General features: G+C 40.8%; 1 protein-coding gene across 50 annotated transcripts in view; it reads right to left on the bottom strand.

Moving 5' to 3' along the window:
- Positions 1-16582, bottom strand: part of ANK2 (ankyrin 2) — a 355749-nt gene that overhangs the window by 9904 nt on the left and 329263 nt on the right. For 26 of the 50 annotated variants that reach the window (XM_037393591.1, XM_037393582.1, XM_037393573.1 and 23 more), the window contains 6 exons: positions 10432-16200; positions 8944-9018; positions 6677-6808; positions 6014-6160; positions 4395-4674; positions 1755-2046 (listed from right to left, as the gene is read on the bottom strand). In XM_037393591.1, coding sequence (XP_037249488.1) covers positions 1755-2046; positions 4395-4674; positions 6014-6160; positions 6677-6808; positions 8944-9018; positions 10432-16200 — 6695 coding nt within the window. The remainder of the gene's footprint in view (positions 1-1754; positions 2047-4394; positions 4675-6013; positions 6161-6676; positions 6809-8943; positions 9019-10431; positions 16201-16582) is intronic. The other 24 variants (XM_037393755.1, XM_037393719.1, XM_037393773.1 and 21 more) reach the window with 2 other exon arrangements.

Below are 16582 nucleotides of genomic sequence, written 5' to 3'. Positions count from 1 at the left end.
CTTCACTTCTGAAAATTTGTGCTTTTAGGATTTTGGCCCTTTACCTGACTCTAATCTGTGAAGCACTGATGCGGGGCGGGAGGCTTTGGCCACTTGACTATACATGAGCTGCTCGTTAGCATATTGAAAAAAGGAGGATGAATCTTTGTGGCACTAATGCTATAGGATGCTCTTAGTGCTCTTAAGTTTGCCTGGGACAATCCTGACATTTGTGGCATGACATTGTTGCAGGTGGACTAGAAGGTATTTCTAATGCCAGCTCTAGAATTCATACACATTGCATATGGTTTCTGTATTAATCATGCAGACAATCATATGAATGCCTTTTAATCCTCTGTACCAGGAAGTACATAGTGCAGCATATAGACAGTAGGACTGAACAGTTTGGACTAGAGGAATGTATCAATAGCCTTGGCACTGGAAAGATCAAGAAAAATTAGTAACAAGTGTTGAAGTTCTTCTCTCTCCTGCATAGAGAAGAATTAAAAACTTAAATGATAGAGGTCAGAAGGCAAAGAGAAGCTGAAAAGAACTAGTTGGGAAATATCAACAGTATAAAAGCATAAAGGGGAAAATAAAGTAAGCGGAGGTGTGTGTGCTTCTTTTTGGTGGTGCTGGTTGTTGTTTTACTTTAACAAAAGATCTGGGGGGAAGAAGTAGTATGTTATCCTTGAGGGCATTGTACTTTGAGCAGCCACTGTACTGAGTCCTATTGTAGCTAATCCTTCAGCATCTTGAGTTACCCTACACGTTTTATATTCAACCTTGTTCTGAGATCCCATGGGCAGAGCTCTTGAAACTCTTTGTTCTAGAGATGGTACAGTTGGTAACAAACAGCAAAGAAAGAAGAGCCCGTTTCTAGGTGAATGTCACAACAGGGAACTATTTCTGCTTACGTAGAACTGTGCCTTCTCGGCTCTCACTTTGCTGAAGAAACTAATTTCCTGCCCAATTATGCCTTCTCCTTTTCTTCCACTTAAACAGGCAAAGCAAGCTTATTCTTAAACGTTTATCTGCCAAGCAGTTAGGATTCCCTACTAAAAGCCACATAGTTGATTTCATTGCCTCAGCATCTTCCCCTCTCCAAACACTGCAATAAGGTTCCTTTGTCTTACACAACCAATAACCTACCTCATGTAGTTTTCCTTCTTCTCTTCCATCTCCTGTCTCTGTTTCTCTTTACTGCATGCATGCTACATAAACACCATTCTCAAGTTCTTTTCTTCCTTAGAAGTAAAGTTCCTAAGCACATCCTTAGGATTCTGCAATTTCTTCCAGTACATCCTGCTGCCTCTTTTCCATCTCACCACCTTTACAGTAATTTTCATGTCATTCTCTGTGCTGCTCTGAGCCACTCTTGCCTTTCTTCATAGGCTTTTAACATTAATACATTGTCTTTCATTACATCTGCTTTTCAGCTTTCACTTGTACATGCTTTATTTCTGCACCTGTTATTTACACTAATTCTTTCTCACATGCAGGGACACAACTGTCACAAAGCAAAGGACAAATAAGGGCAGCAGAACCGGAATTACAGTCTAGACTGGGGGATATGAGTTTTGCTTCAGCTTTGAAGACCTCTCTACAAATGACGGCAGCTAGCTAGCCCTTATAACCACAGAGGAAAGGAGAAAAGACTTAGTTGCAGATGGGCATTAATTAGGTGGATTACAAATAATCTCCTCTTAAGGAATGAGTGAGACATAAGACTTGTTCTTTTGTGTCAGTTACATAGAGACAAAGTTGTTAGTTACCTTTTCTAAAGATTCCTCTTCGTAGCCTCTTCCAAGCTTTTCTGTCTGCTCATCAGTTGACTCCACTATCACTAGACTAGTTCTCCTTGGAGAGAGGTCATCATCGTGGTGGAGCTGGGGGTCCTCAGGCTCTTGGACGATGGGAGAGTCGCCTCTCTGAGTAGATGATGGGGGCTGTGGGGATGTTTTTTCTGTCTCTTCCTTTGCTGCACTACAGTGTGCAGATTTTTCACCTGCAGCTTTTTCAGTTACTGGTGCTGTAGACTGCTGTAGACGTCCTGGAGTTGTGACGCTGTGAATTACAGGTTCAAGGGGAGTTATTACCATGCAGTGCTTTCCAATTTCCATAAACTGGAACATTATGCACCGATGAAATACTGTTACATCATCAGCTGTCTAACAAAGTCTAGAAATAACTGATATTAACTACAGAGCAATCTGGCTAGGAATTCTCTTGTTCTCCCAACCCAAGAAAATCTCCAAAGGGACGTCCAAACATTGCACCCGAGTCTGCAAAACCTGATATTTGTAAAGGATTTATCTGAGTTTTGCTGTCACTTGTGCCCTCGCAAATCTACATACTGCCTGTTATTTTTTGGGGGAAAGATCACTCTAGATGGATGTCAAGCAACTACTACATTAATTGCAGGCTGTACAGCTGCAGGTGAGGAAAGACCGACTGTTACGTAGAATTCTGGAGCCTTAGCAAACAGAAATTTAGTAGGGAAATTTAATAGAGAATGTTCTTTAATAGAGTAATGTTATTTTCACTGTTGCGCACTACCGTGATTTAATTGTTGCCACAAGTTATTTAAACATATTACATATATTGCTATGTAACATATGTAAAGGTAATACAAACATTAAAGCACATGTACATGCACTACTTTTCTGTTGCGTATGGATGAATAATAGTGACTTCAGATATTAAGCTAACCCTCATCTGACTGAGTTTTATCAAGTAACCTTATAAATCTGATGCTAGCTTGAAAAGGTCACTTCCGGTTTGCGCTAATTGTGAAAACATAACCCGTGTCGCTAACTAGAGTCTTCTTTTGAGGTTGACTTTTATCTTTTCATGTATATTGGTAAAAAGAAAAAAGACAGCTATATCAATGTTAGTGGAATTGCAGCTTGAAAAATGGTGGGCCTGCAAAAACTAAATCTTCCACTTGGAGCTAGCATCTACAAGCTTGCTTTTTCCCCCCTCTTATCCTAAAACTTAACCAAGGAAATTGTTAAATTTTAATAATAGGAGTCCAGATTCTTCTCTCCATAACCTATCACATGAGTAGATAACAGTAGTAACAACAGTAACAGAATAACTTGCATGTATGTTTTTGTTTCCTGATGCAAGCTGGGTTTTGACAATTTGTTGTGCTCCCCCAACTACTGCCCTTGAAACAACCGTGTTCTAAAGTACAAAACTATTTCATTGTACTATGAGTTAAACAGTATTGATCCAGCCTTTTTCTCCCATTCACCAGGCTACACATATTAATGTATAATTCCTCTTAGTATGTGTTCCTTATGAGCTATATACATCTGGCCCCATTTTTCCTCCTGGTTCAAACTAGCCACAAAGTGCTACATATTCCCCAGTCATCACTACTCTCATTTAGTATCAGCAATATTGTCTCAAATGTATTGTCTATTCCTCAAAAACATGTGTTTCCTCATGCAAAGCATTAGGAAGTATTGCTATTTTTGCCTATATGTGCAGCGTAAGCCCTCTGCCTTAGACGCTGTGTTCTGTCTCCTACAGTCACTCCTGGGTGTAAAGCATATCTTGAACTAAAGAATCCCCAAAAGACCATTTGCTAGACTCAACTGCACTTCAACTGTTTGGAGCTGCATCTCCACATCAAAGCTAATCACTCCCAGGAAAATCACTTCTTTGGAAGGGGATCCTTGATATTTTGCCAGCCTATGAATACCTGAGTCAACCCTGCATTGAGTTCTCAGCATGGCCGCACAATTAGGGATGGTGGGAAGAAAAAAACATGATCCCTGTCAAGTTCCTTTCGAGTTGCTTTTCAAATGAAACCGCTGACAGCCCCAAATCACAATTCAAGGCTCTTCTGTGCAAGTCTTCTAAATCTATACTTTATCATATGTTGTTCCCTTAAGTGCTTTTGTCTTGTCTGTGTAAAACCCTGTCTCTGGTCCCTTGGGCCATCTGAAATCTACTTCTCAAAATGTAGTTCCTAAAAATACTGTTCTGAGTTTTGTAAGTAATCATTAAGTTGGAAAATATTTGCCTTGATCGGAAAAGCCATCCTGAAGTTGAAGAAACTTCTAGTGTTAATGCCTTTAAGTTTAACATTACTTACCATCTAATGTATGGAAAATATACAGTTTGCACCCCCACCCCCCCACATTATCCCTCTTTTCTTTCATACATACTAGACTAGATTATTGCTTCAAATAACAAATTGACTTTCTCTCCTAATCCTTCAGGCTTCCTCCACATGAATTAAAAAGTCAAGCCCTCAGTAGGAACTAATGAACTGGTGTGCACAACTGGAGGAAAATTCTACCAAGTTCCCATGTTTCAAAGAGAACTGTAAAATCCTCTTATTACAGAGAGAAGAGATAATCTGTTCCACAGAGGTTTCATTCTGGTCTTTTGACACTTACAAATATTCATGTTGTGAAGATGTTTTTTCTGGCATATCTTGGGGTTTCCCTGAGAATTCAGCTTCTACTTGTTCCTTGTGTGCTTGCCTCAGGAGCTCAGCCATTGATACTTCTGCCTCACTCCTGGGAGTACTGTCCTGAAAAGGAGAATAACTGACAGACACATCTTCCTCCGAGACAATAGGAGGGTGTTCAGTTGGCTCACTGTCTTTAGATATTCTACGTTGTTCTTCTTGCTTGTGTCTTGAACTGTACAGTTCTTCTTGCAGTGCAGAAAACCCTTTAAAAAACAGAGAGACGAGAAATGTCATTACAAATCTAACTAGAATGCAGGACATCCTCTTCATTCTCCATGTGCCTTTAAAATCCCTGGATGGAACCATTACCTGACATTTTCAGACACCTTGAGCAGGAGAGGACTTAACCTCTCTAGGTAGCTGAAGGAATGCTGGATTGCCACCACTATTGCCCCAAAATTAATCTTGACAGTAACAGGCAAAATAAAATTTGCCCAGAAATTTACCTAATTAATCTTGAAACACTCGAAGTATGAAAGAAGATTCACAACAGTGGTTTTCCAGCAGATTAGGATAGGTTTCAGTGACTTCCCCCCCACCATCTGTTATTTATCTGCTTATGGAAAAAATAACTACACAAGTGTGGACAAAAACTTACACAGGACTAGGTGCAAGAATAGCTCATTTATGAGTTTCAAAGCATATAAACTCATCCACCACTCCCAATCCCTATATCTCAAAGCAAGGGCATTCTGCAAAAACTAAAATAATTCTGTTCCACAGGCTACAAGTCACAAGCTTGGAATTTTGTTTTTCTTTACTAGCCACATTCACTAGGAACCGATTGGATTCTGATGAATAGGCTGGGGGGGGGGGGGGGGGGGCGGAACGTAACTGCTTGTACTGAATTTGAGCTGGACATGGAAGTTCTAAAACTCATTGGTTGTGATATTAGCATTCTAACTACAGCAAACAGCCTTCTATTCCTACATTCTCTTAAAGATGGGACGTTTGCAGCTGTCTAATACTTTACTGAGCTACTAGTTCACCATTAAGTTAAGGGTGTAAAAGTATCACTTCCAGAAAACAGATTTCTAGTTTGTATAATTTGGAGGAGTTTCTTTAGTTTAGAACCATTGATCTGACCTACTGAACTTTTAAACTTAAGAAATCCAACAGCATCATAGCAGAATTACAATATCCTAGATATTTGAATCCAAAGGTTTTCCCAAAGAGCATGCATGAACTAGTTTTCCTTTTACAAATCTTGGTCAAACCCTAATGCAGCCTTCTTAACTTTCATGAAAGTACCTGTATAAGCACAAACTCCGCCCAGCAAAATGGGTGTAAGTATTTGTAGCAGTTTCTGGCAACATTCCTTTATTTGCTTTGTAAGAATCAGCTAATGCAGAGATCCTATACCTGGTGAGATAGCGACCTGTGTGATGTCACGTGTGCACTCATCCATATTATCTGTGCTTTCAGAATGAGATTCTAGTTCTCGGTCATAAGAGTTAACAGATTGTCCTAGTCAAACGTTTCAGACCAGAAGCTGGGGATTCCCTAAGATGACCTGGGCAGTCCGGATCAGGAGACGTTTACCTTCACTATGGTCCAATCCTATTGTTTGTTCAATTTCTGCGTATGTGCGAGTGCCATGGACCTGCATGGAGTCTATGCCGCTGGCCTCCATTAAGTGAACAATATCCATCCGGTTGATTTTCGTAAGACACTGGGTAAGATTCGTATCTGTGGCATTAGAACAACACCATGTAGCTGAGTTAAGACTTTCACATGCTCTCTCCCCCCCCTTCTCCATATGAAGGACATATGGAGGATACTGAGCAATATAATATATATAAACTACAGATGCATTTAGAAGCATTGCTGTGTACAACGTAAAATTAACTGAAGGGCTGCCTATAAAAATTAGCACTCATTTTGGTTTTTTCTTTAATAAATTTGTTTAGTTTCCGCAAACATATTTCAGTTTAGGAAAAAGAGGCCTCAGTGGCTTTCTTCTCTTTCTTTGCTGTAAGATGTTCTGCCTTGCCCTCAAAGGAACAACATTAAGCTCTTTTTCTCTAAGAATCCTGCGATATGCCATGTTATACAGATAAGCTTTAAAAACATTAAGTACAATCTATAGTCATTCTTTCTATAGCCTAAATTTTACCTAGATTTTCTTTCTGTGATTATAACACACATCTGCCATCTCAACTGGCAAATTGGAGACATTTACAGGTACTATAACTGGAAACAAACCTGTTGCGTGTTTCCCATCCCTTTCAAGCCAGTATTTGAGGAGTGCATGGCTCTGGTCTTGAAGTGAATTAGGATTTTCAATTCGTATCTGGTGAATTTGCTCTTCTGTGAAATCCAGTTCTCTTGCTAGCTCTGAAAAAGAAATCCATCTCTGTAAAAATGTCTTTTTCTTTTTCCCTGCCTTTACATCTATTTTACAGCTGTCAGCAGCAAAGTGGATTACAAAGTTTTCTGAAACCAAATTCTCTTTGCTTCTATGTACCTTGTGTTATACTTAGAGATATTAAACAGTGAGTTCCTGATGGAGACAGAAACACATTACGCCTAGAAGCGGTGGGCCTATGTGAGCTTTGATAAAATTCAGCAGTGACAAGCTGTCAAGTAGAGCGCAGTTGCAGAAATGGCACGTGAGCAGATCAAAATATTTCAAGCTACAGAGCACCATGCTCAGCAGATTCTAACCCCTGAAATTTTGACTACTTCAGAAACATTGGATCAAAATCTAGTAAAATAATTCATTTTAAGTAATAGCCTTTTGTAGGGCTATATTAAAGCATAATACTACTGCTCTCCTGGACTTCTTTAATTTAAAGAAAAGTAAATGTCTACGAGTACAGTTCAAAACCAAAACCTGAAAATGTGAAACTGAGAATAACTGGTGTCTGTGTGAAGTAGCATAGACTCAGAGTGCAGTCCAGAAAAGAGAAACGGTTTAATAGTCTGTAGTATCTTTTATCATGTCCAGAACAAGGAGCAGCTTTCTGCCATCACCAAATTAAGATGAAACCGTTGAAACAGATCATCAAATGAGTTAAAGCCATGGAGATCTTGTTAGATTCCTACTGTTATCCCTGGTCTCTGGATTTCTGCTTCTTTCACTAAGGATTCATACTATATTCCATAATCATTATCGCTACAGTTGCGTGGACTTGACTTTGGAGGGTGTCATGTTTTAACAGGGTGGAAGGAACCCTAACCCCAAACCCCAGATAACCTTATTTCCAGCCTGGCTTGTAAACTGGTGCAACTGTAAACTTCAACAAATAAAAACAGTAACTACACATTAGATTTAAATCCTAGGTAGTCAAGTTAAGTTTGAACAAAAAACAACCACTGTTTTATCCTCCAAACTAATGTTTGACACTGAAATCTTTACTATAATCAAGCTTTACCATATGACAGGAATATTTATACAGAAGTATTACTCTGCCCTCTCTAAAATGCTATGAAACAGCAATGTCTAGTTTTGATAAGCATCAGTTTTTTCTAGTTTTGTTTTCAGAACAGAATTTATATAAAATTTTCAGCAGATTCCTTATCTGCTACATTGCACAGGTCCATGTCCTACTGATTTCAAGATATCCATGTTGAGATGAGTGACATATGCTCCCAGCCTCCTCTGTGGATTGAAACAGAGGACAGGGAAGGAAGAGGGGAGTAACGTAAGCAAAAGTATTGGTGCTATTTTGCCTATGCTCTGAAGATGCTTATAAAAACAGTCTAGAGCACAATCTTTATTTTCAAGGAGTTAACATTTTTTTCTCTCTGGTATACAACTCTTCTTTACCGCCTACAGCTTTGCTTATATTCAGGAGCACAATACTATTCTAGAGATAAATACAAAAAAGTGTAGACCTGCTTTAGTTTTTCTCACAGCAGGTTTTTGTCGGACTGTGCAGCTTGACACAGCACTGAGATTTCTGCACAGCTCTCTTTCTTTATAAACACTTTTGAGCTGGTTTTCAGTGACAGACATCTGCATTTTATTCTGCATTGCTTTCACTTGTCCCCGGTACTGTGAACTGTCTCAGATCTTTTAAATCCATACATTGTTACAAATAGGTCCCTTTTTATCCCTTCTTCCTCAGTACCGTTCTGTTGAAAAGAAGGATGTCACTTGTCCTGATAGTGACCTTTCCAGCTCAGGAGTTCCAGAACACGGTTGATGGTTATTCATGTATTTGTTTATCTAGCCAGAGGCATTGCTTTTTGCAAGAGACTGCAAGGTAACAGAGGCCAGCTCTTTGTCACCCTCTTGTCCTGGAACTTTTCCCTCTGGAGATGCCACAGCCAGTGCAGAGGCCTTACCTCTGCATCTGAGCACTTCCCTAACATGCTATAGGAATCTTAGTAACCAGAAGACAGTAAGCTACTGAAATATTTCTATAAAACATCTTTAGCTAATCAGGAAATCACCCGAAAGGAACATGAAAAAAGTGAGGAATGTTCCCCTCCTTTCTCTCGGGAGTACACAACATGCATTTTACCTGTCCAGCTGAATCCAAGATGATCAGCAATGTGGGCCAGTCTTTCCTCTGTCCTTTCCTGAGCATCCTGTTGATCTAAAGGTCAGAAAGAGCCAAAAGTTGCCTTTTACAAGTTCAAAACTGTTTTCATAGGTGATATAGCCCAAGAAGGGAAAGTGGTTTGGTTTTTTTTTTTTTTTTTAACTGCTGCAATCTAAATATGGACAGACTATTACAACTGGGTAACTAAAGGGAGGACTATAAATCCCCAGGTGTAATAAAAAATAAAGCTTGATTTTTCAGAAAGCACAGGACTTTCTACATTTTTCCATTTGAAAATCAGGCCTTCATATGAAAACCTAAACAAGGACTGAAGTGCCTACTGTGGCTATTTTGGCCAAGCATTTTATTCTAAAATTTCATTCTAACACCAAATGGCAGAGTTTAACTAAGTCAAGAGCCATAATTTTCCATGCCTCCTTAGTAAACGCTGAGGTTGAAAAATTCATCTGGACTGGTGCTTTTAATCGTGTTCTTTCTATTTAGGGAAAGTTTTGTTTAAACAGTCCATATGGCACTTCATATTACAGTTTGTATTTGAGATGTTGTTAATTTAAGTGTCTTTGACCCTTTCAACTAGGGAGTGATACAAAATACTTACAACGAAAGCAAGGAAAAATCAGATGTTCATTTGCCAGTCTTCATTTATCTGAGTAACAGTGAGACTGACTGTTCCTCCCATCCCCAAAGCTAATTTGAGGTTGGCAGAATTTGAGTTTTGATTTTTCCCTGAATGCACACATGGATTGCAATCTTTCAGATTCAGAAAATTGCTTAGGGTTAATGATGTATGTATGCTTCATTGTAGCTCCTGGATTTCCACAGTGGCTATGCAGTAGTAATGTGCAAGTAGGTGAGAGGAAAACCAACTGCCAGAAAACTTGTACTAAAGTTACCGGTGACACCGAAATTTCTTGAGACAGATTGTTGAAAAAAGGAACATGAAAAAATTAATTGCTTAAAATTTCTGCAGATTGGGCAGAAAAGAAAAATGAAAATGAAACTCAAAAGAAAATGAATTTGCCTGTCTCAGTTTTAATCGATGCCCAAATATTTCAGTATTAGCAAAAATTAATAGTTAATAACAGGGCCAGGGAAAGCCAGAAGCCAAAATGTGCATGACCTGAGCAATCAGTTTAATGGTAAAACAATATATGTTTTTAGAAGTGTTTTTGTTTAAGGTAACACTTCCCATTAGCATTCATGGTTTGCAATCTTGAGATTGTTTCACAGACAAGAAAAATACAGACACAACACAAAAAACCAAACACAGCTCACAGAGGAAAAAAAATACACAACTAACCACCAGAAGCTTAAAAGAAAAAGCCGCACACATTACACATGTATACAAATGTACACACACGCACACACACCCCAAAGAAAACAAAAAACTGAAAAGTTTAATTCATGACATGCGTCGCACAGGGAATCCCAGTCGTTGGCAAATACCTTCAGCATGGTCATGGACATTTTCATCAGGGATACGTTCAATCTGAGTCTCTACAGACTCATCCCAAATGGGTCTGGTGTCAAAGATGTCTTCAGGAACTGACTGCTGAGTCTCACTGGATGGCACATTTTCAATAACTGAAACTTCTAGGGCACTACTGCTTTCATCATCTGAAACTAATTCTTGTTCTCTCTCTGACTGCGTGAGTCTTTCCACTAATTTAGAAGCTTCATCACTAATTTCTTCAAAGAATTCTATGGAGTTTTTGCAAAGGTCAAAAAAATGTTCCTTACTTTCTTTTGTGGGACTATAAGCACTGCGGGAGGCTGTAGTGCTTCTGCTTTTAACTGGCAGCCGTGATGAGAATACCTTGGATCTTGCTGTTGTTGCCTCATCTGAGTCTAGCTCAAGCTTCATATCTCTCTCCCTTTCTCTGGTCTCTGCTTCTGCCTCAGCATAACTCCTAGCTTTTATTGAACGTTTAGTCTTTGGGTCCGTGGGAGTACTTGCATCAGATTCAGATTTACTTCGGTTATCTTGTTTCATAGGTAGTTTGCATGTTGTGTCAAGAGCTTTGGGTGACTCTAGCTTGTGGACAGGTGTGTCTGTGTATGTATATTGTTGTTCAGCTTTTTGGAAAGCTGCTTTGACAGGAATTTTAGACTTTGGTTTTGCTTGGTCATCTTTTCCTTCACACTGTAAACTGTCTAGGAAGCTGTCTGTGGGAAGGCTCTCATTTTCCGATTGTTGCAAGGACTGTGATGCAGCAGCAGCTGTTCTTACAGGAATTTTGGATTTGTTTTCACAAGAAGGCACTCTCTCCATTAGAGCAGTAGGGATTTCAATCACAGATCTCTGTTCCTCTGGTGAAGAGTCTGGGGACTCATCACCCTGTTCAGAGCAAACCGATCTAGTGACTTTGGAAAAACCTAATTCATCTACTACAGACTGCTCAGGAGAGATAGGGCAAGGCACCTGACTGCTGTCAACCTCGTCAGTCTCTGTTCCGGAGAGGGGCTCAGCTTCAGAGGCAGCAGTTTCTTTCTTTGGTGATTTTGAAGAAGCTGAAATACCCATTTTAATTGGAATTCTGGATTTAAGATCTGCTTTTGCGGTGCCTATGTTGGCACCTTCACCCATCATTTCTTCTGATTTATCACTAGACTCAGATGCTGGGGGTGAGTATTGCAATGCATCTTTTTCTTGTATATCTGAGTCCTCCGATCCTGAAGGTGAAAATGGATCTGGTGAGCTCTTCAGCTTAGAACATTCTACCTCTGCTGCTTCTTTCATTTCTTCAGATACAGAAGCTTCTTCCTGAGGCTCCTGCCCCATTTGGAAGAAGTGAAAGCTTTCATCTGGATAGTTCCTTTTGGTCATGTCAATGGCTCCACTTCTAGTCATTTCAAACAACTTCCCTTCCTGAAAAAGAAAAGGATTTTGTTCACTAAGTGGTGTCCCTTCTTCGGTGGGTGTTCTGGCTGGTGTTGTATCGGGTGTTGTGCCCTGGGATTGCCTGTCTACCATCAACCCAAATATCTTTTGTTCCTCTTCTTTCACCCGAGCTTCAAAAGCTTCATCATCCTCACGTATTTCACTCCACATGTCAGAATCCACATCAGTTTTAGTGATGACAACTTGACTGACCAAATTCTCTGTTTCATCTCTTATATCCTCAAGGGCAGATTCAGCTCCTTTTGTAGACTCTGATGCTGAAGACCCCTGTGACATTTTCTGAAATGCATCCTCTGGTTTTGGCTCAATTTCCATATACACTTCCTCTGAAGAGTGATATTCGCTACCTGTGTCTCTGCTGAGCAAAACTTCACCAGCCTGATCTTTTCCATCTTTGACAGAATAGTTTTCCCTAGGTAGCGGACTTCTACCAGATCCTACCTTACTTTCAGAGTCAGTAAAGAAATGTCCAGAAGACACATTTTCGTAAGGGCTTACTATATAAGGAGCACTACTTTCAGCAGCACCTGCTACACAACTGTCAAGCTCCCCTGTTTCAGTGGTAAGGGATGAATACTCTGGTAAGGGTTCCTCAGCATGAATATCTCCTTGAGATGTTTCAAAATCTGTATCTGCTTTTCCCAAATCACTTCCTGCAGCAGAATGGTCAGTGGCATCATCTCCAGCTGGTTTGCCACTTTGCGGTACAGAGTACTCAGCAGTACTGCGCCCACAAGAACCACCATCTACTTCGTCAGACACAGCTGTAGAAATGAGATCTCTGTGTGTGACCAGTGCAGTGGTTTTGCCATCTTTTTCGGTAGCATCACATTGCTCTAGTGTCAGTGAAGACTCAACATGTTCCTTTTGACAGCCATCACCAACAGAATGACACAGAGTACCCCCAGACTGTGTGACCGGAGCACTGGCACTAGCTGTCTCACACTCATCTGCACCGTCACATTTTAATTCATCAGTTTCTGCTGATGCACAACCATCGGAATGACAAGTGCCTGATCCTCCTGTGGCAGCCTTACAGCTGCCCCCATGGAGAAGTGGTTCCTCTTTGTCATCTTCTGTTGGCTTATCGTGTTCTGCTTTACCTGCACCTATCCCGACAGAGCAGTGCTTTGAATCGATGGGCTGAAAACCCACTTCGTCGGGGCTAGAACTGGAGTCAATACTGGATGGTAACGGTGAGGGTGGCTGCACTCGGATCACAGGCTCCATTAAGAGGCCTGAGTCAGCTTCTTTTTTTAGCTGAGTCAATTCTGGCTCGCTTTCTGAAGAGGACGAACTTTTTCTAGATTCAGCTGCAGACATCACCACTGTAGGTACATCTTTTTCTTCTACAGCTGTTGACTCTGGTTCTTCAGCTTCACATGAAGGTTGCAGATCAGCAGTTGCAGAAGATTCATCTTGCTTACAATCCCTTTTGTAGTCTCTCTTCTGTTTTGCTTCTTGTTCTAATTCATCAAACATTTTTATTTTGGTCACCATTTTAAACATCTCCTCCTCAGGGGTGAATCTCTTCTTCGGTTCACTTTCTGAATCATCCTCTGGTTCTTCGCTGACTTCAGGGATCATGGCCGACTTTGGCATGTTTGACAGTGCCTGCGAGTCTGCTGTTTTAGGTGTGATTTCATAGCTAATTTCTTCAGAACTAGGAGTTTCAGGTGAAAGAGGACTTTTCCCTGAACTCTCCATGAGGGATGTTTGCTCTAGGCTGTCATCATCAGCACTTCCCTCAGGGTCACGGAGAATCCTGGAACGCACCAATGCCAGCTCTGGGCAGGTTTCTCCTTTGCTAAGAACAGACTGAAGAGGACCCTGGCCCAAAATACCAGCCTTCACTGTTTGCTCTACAGGGCTACTTTCAAGGGAATCACGGCAAGGAGACTCTTTCATAGGACTGGGCTCCAAAGAATCAGGCGTTTTGTGTGATGAGTTATCTTCTAGCACTGGGCTTGCTTCCAGGGAGTCTTTATGACTTATAGCCAAAGAGTCATCTGCAACTGGGCTAAAGCTTTCACTATCATGGCTAGCAAGTGTAAGTTCCAATTTCTGGGGACTTCTAACCACAACACGGCGTTCAGAGGTTATATCTTTTTCTTGCTCTAAAGCAGTGTCATGTGTTTCAGAAGACTTAGTTAAGTGTGCAGTGGTTCTGGATTCTTTATCCCTGCTAACATCTTCCATAATGGAAGCTGAGCTACTTTCTTTAGGTTTATCAGCCTCTTCTTCAGAGGCTGTAGGTACAAGCTCTTCTGATACATGGTCAGAATGAGACTTACTAGTCTCAGTAACAGCATCTAGCTGCCTTTCAGTAATACCTTTTTCATCTTCCTTTGGAGAGAGTTCCTTCGGAGAACATGTTTCTGCTGTTGCGTGTGCTTTAGCTGCTCCTTTAGCTTCTTCAGTTTGCCCATCAGTTTTCTTTGGTGAGAATGAAAGGCTTTCGGGGCTTGTTTCTGGAGTCTCTGCCAGACCCTCATGCTTATAACTTTCCTCAGAGCTGATCTGAGGCGTTCCATCAAGTAGGCTACCTGGGGAATCAGCCACACCTTCGTGTTTAAGGCTCTCTGAGCTCCCATCGAAAGCAGCACTCTGCAGAGAAAGAGCAGGAAGGAATCCATCTTTCACATACTCTGTAGGGAAAGCAACACTGAAAGGGCTGGTCAGTACTTGCTCCAAGTTAAGCTCTCCCTCCTCTGTCACCGAAAGGTGTCGGAACTGTTGATATTTGTCATTATCTTCCAGCTCTTCTTTAATTACATCAGAAAAGTCTGTTGAGGTTTTTCTGTCAGGGCTGATCTGGAAGTCAGTATCTCCTTGCTCATCAGAAGTCCTGCCCTTCACAACTGCTGTATCTTTGGCGCTTTCATCACCAAATACCGGAGGGAGAGGCTCCGCTGGCTTTTTGCTGCTCTGCTCTTTTACCTGGTCTTTACTTACAGCTTTCTTGGTAGTTTCAACAGTAGAAACTTGCGTTTTTCCTTTTTTCAATTGTGGCTCTTTCTCTGCTTTTGATACCGTGCTTTGTTTGTCCTTTGGTTTGTCTGTCTTGTGGCTTGCTACTCGCCTCGTTTCACTTTGTGAAGAAATTGTTTTTCTCCGGGTTGTTTCCTTCTCAGGGAGCTGTTGCTTCTGTTTGACAGATTTGTGCTCAAACAGTCCAGATATATTCTTGGATGGGTCTTGACCTGACTGAAAGGCTTTCATCAGTTCACGAACTGACATGGTCTCCTCAAGTCTTTCTGTCTTAGAAGAAGGTGAAACAGGTGGTTGTACTTTGTGCGCTACTGGTTTTTTGACTTGTACCGGTCTTTTAGAAGCCTTTTCAGCAGTGCCTTCTTTTGTTTGAATTCTGACAGGTAGTTTTGACCGTACTTTTTGTTCATCTTCCACTCGTTTCTGAAGAGCTTTAACTTTATCTTTTATGGAGCCAATAGGAGTTTCCTCTATAACCGGGGATACAGCTTTAGCCTCAGGAGCAGCTGTCAGTGTTAAGCCAGGTTCCCCACCCAGAGACTGATCTGAAGTGAGCTTTGTTAGTCCTGGTCGTTCTTCACTGCTGTGCGTCTTGCCTTCCTTTTGCTTTTGCTTGTCTCTTAATTTTGTCCTAACCGGCTTTTTAATTTCTAAGGCTGGCTTTTGTTGCTCCTGTGGACTTAGGGTTTCGGTTGTTGGAGATTCTTGTCCTTCTTTTTCAGAATCCCTGCTTATTACTACAGCTTCAAACCTCTCTTCCACTAGGTCTTCTTGTAAGGCTTGTGGCTGTACCTCATGAAGAGAAATATATGTTTTTAAATCCTCTGTAAGGTAATCTACCATTCCTGTCATGTCTGGCTTCTCCGGTATTGTTGTCCCTTTGTCCAGCCTGACTTCTACACAGGTAGGTTCAGTGACTTCTAAAGGAGCATTTCTTCTGGCCTCTTCAATTTCTTCATCACTGACAATGACCCATTCTTCTTCTACAAGTTCTTGTTTCGAAAGCGACTTCTGCAAAACATGTTCTTCTCTGGGATAGGATCCACCTCTCAGAATTTCATTTACTTTTTCTAAGTCTTCTTTCACTCTTTCAACTATTTCAAAAGGTTCTCCTGGCTCTTCTTCAGTGGGTTTTCCGAGATCTTTCACTTTAATGGAGCCTGATTTATCAGAAGGGTCAGTTGTCAAGATGGCAGTCATTTTGATCAGATCTTGTTTCATCTCAGAAACTTCAGACAACAGGTCTGGACTGGCTAGTACAGGGACTTCATTAACCAGATGGCTTTTCAGGATAGATGTTTCTGTAGACTCTGTCTCGTCATCTTTGATGCGAATGAAAAACATTGAAAGTAAAATGGAAATCAAAAATAGAGATTGGAAAATGTAATCAGGACTGAAAATGACAGTCTTTGGTTGCAGTGGTAGGAAAGTCAACAAAATGGGCCAGGAATGGTGGATCCACAAGATCTGAGGGTACAAGAGCAAAGCAAAGCTAACGGTGGGGGTGGGGGGGAAACTGAAAAGGAAAATGGCAGGAAATAACTTGCTTCATTTTATCAATATAGCACAACCACACATACATAATCAAAGCTGTAACAAACCAAATCAGGACACCACTAAAAAACCAAACTAAAACCAACAACAATAAAATTCAAAATTAAAAACGGAAGAAACACAGTGAAGTTACACAAAGATAGCATCTCA

The sequence above is a fragment of the Falco rusticolus genome, chromosome 1, assembly GCF_015220075.1.
Source record: "Falco rusticolus isolate bFalRus1 chromosome 1, bFalRus1.pri, whole genome shotgun sequence".
Taxonomy (NCBI): domain Eukaryota; kingdom Metazoa; phylum Chordata; class Aves; order Falconiformes; family Falconidae; genus Falco; species Falco rusticolus.
The sequence above is the reverse complement of the archived record's forward strand: the minus strand, read 5'-3'. Positions and strand labels throughout refer to the sequence as shown.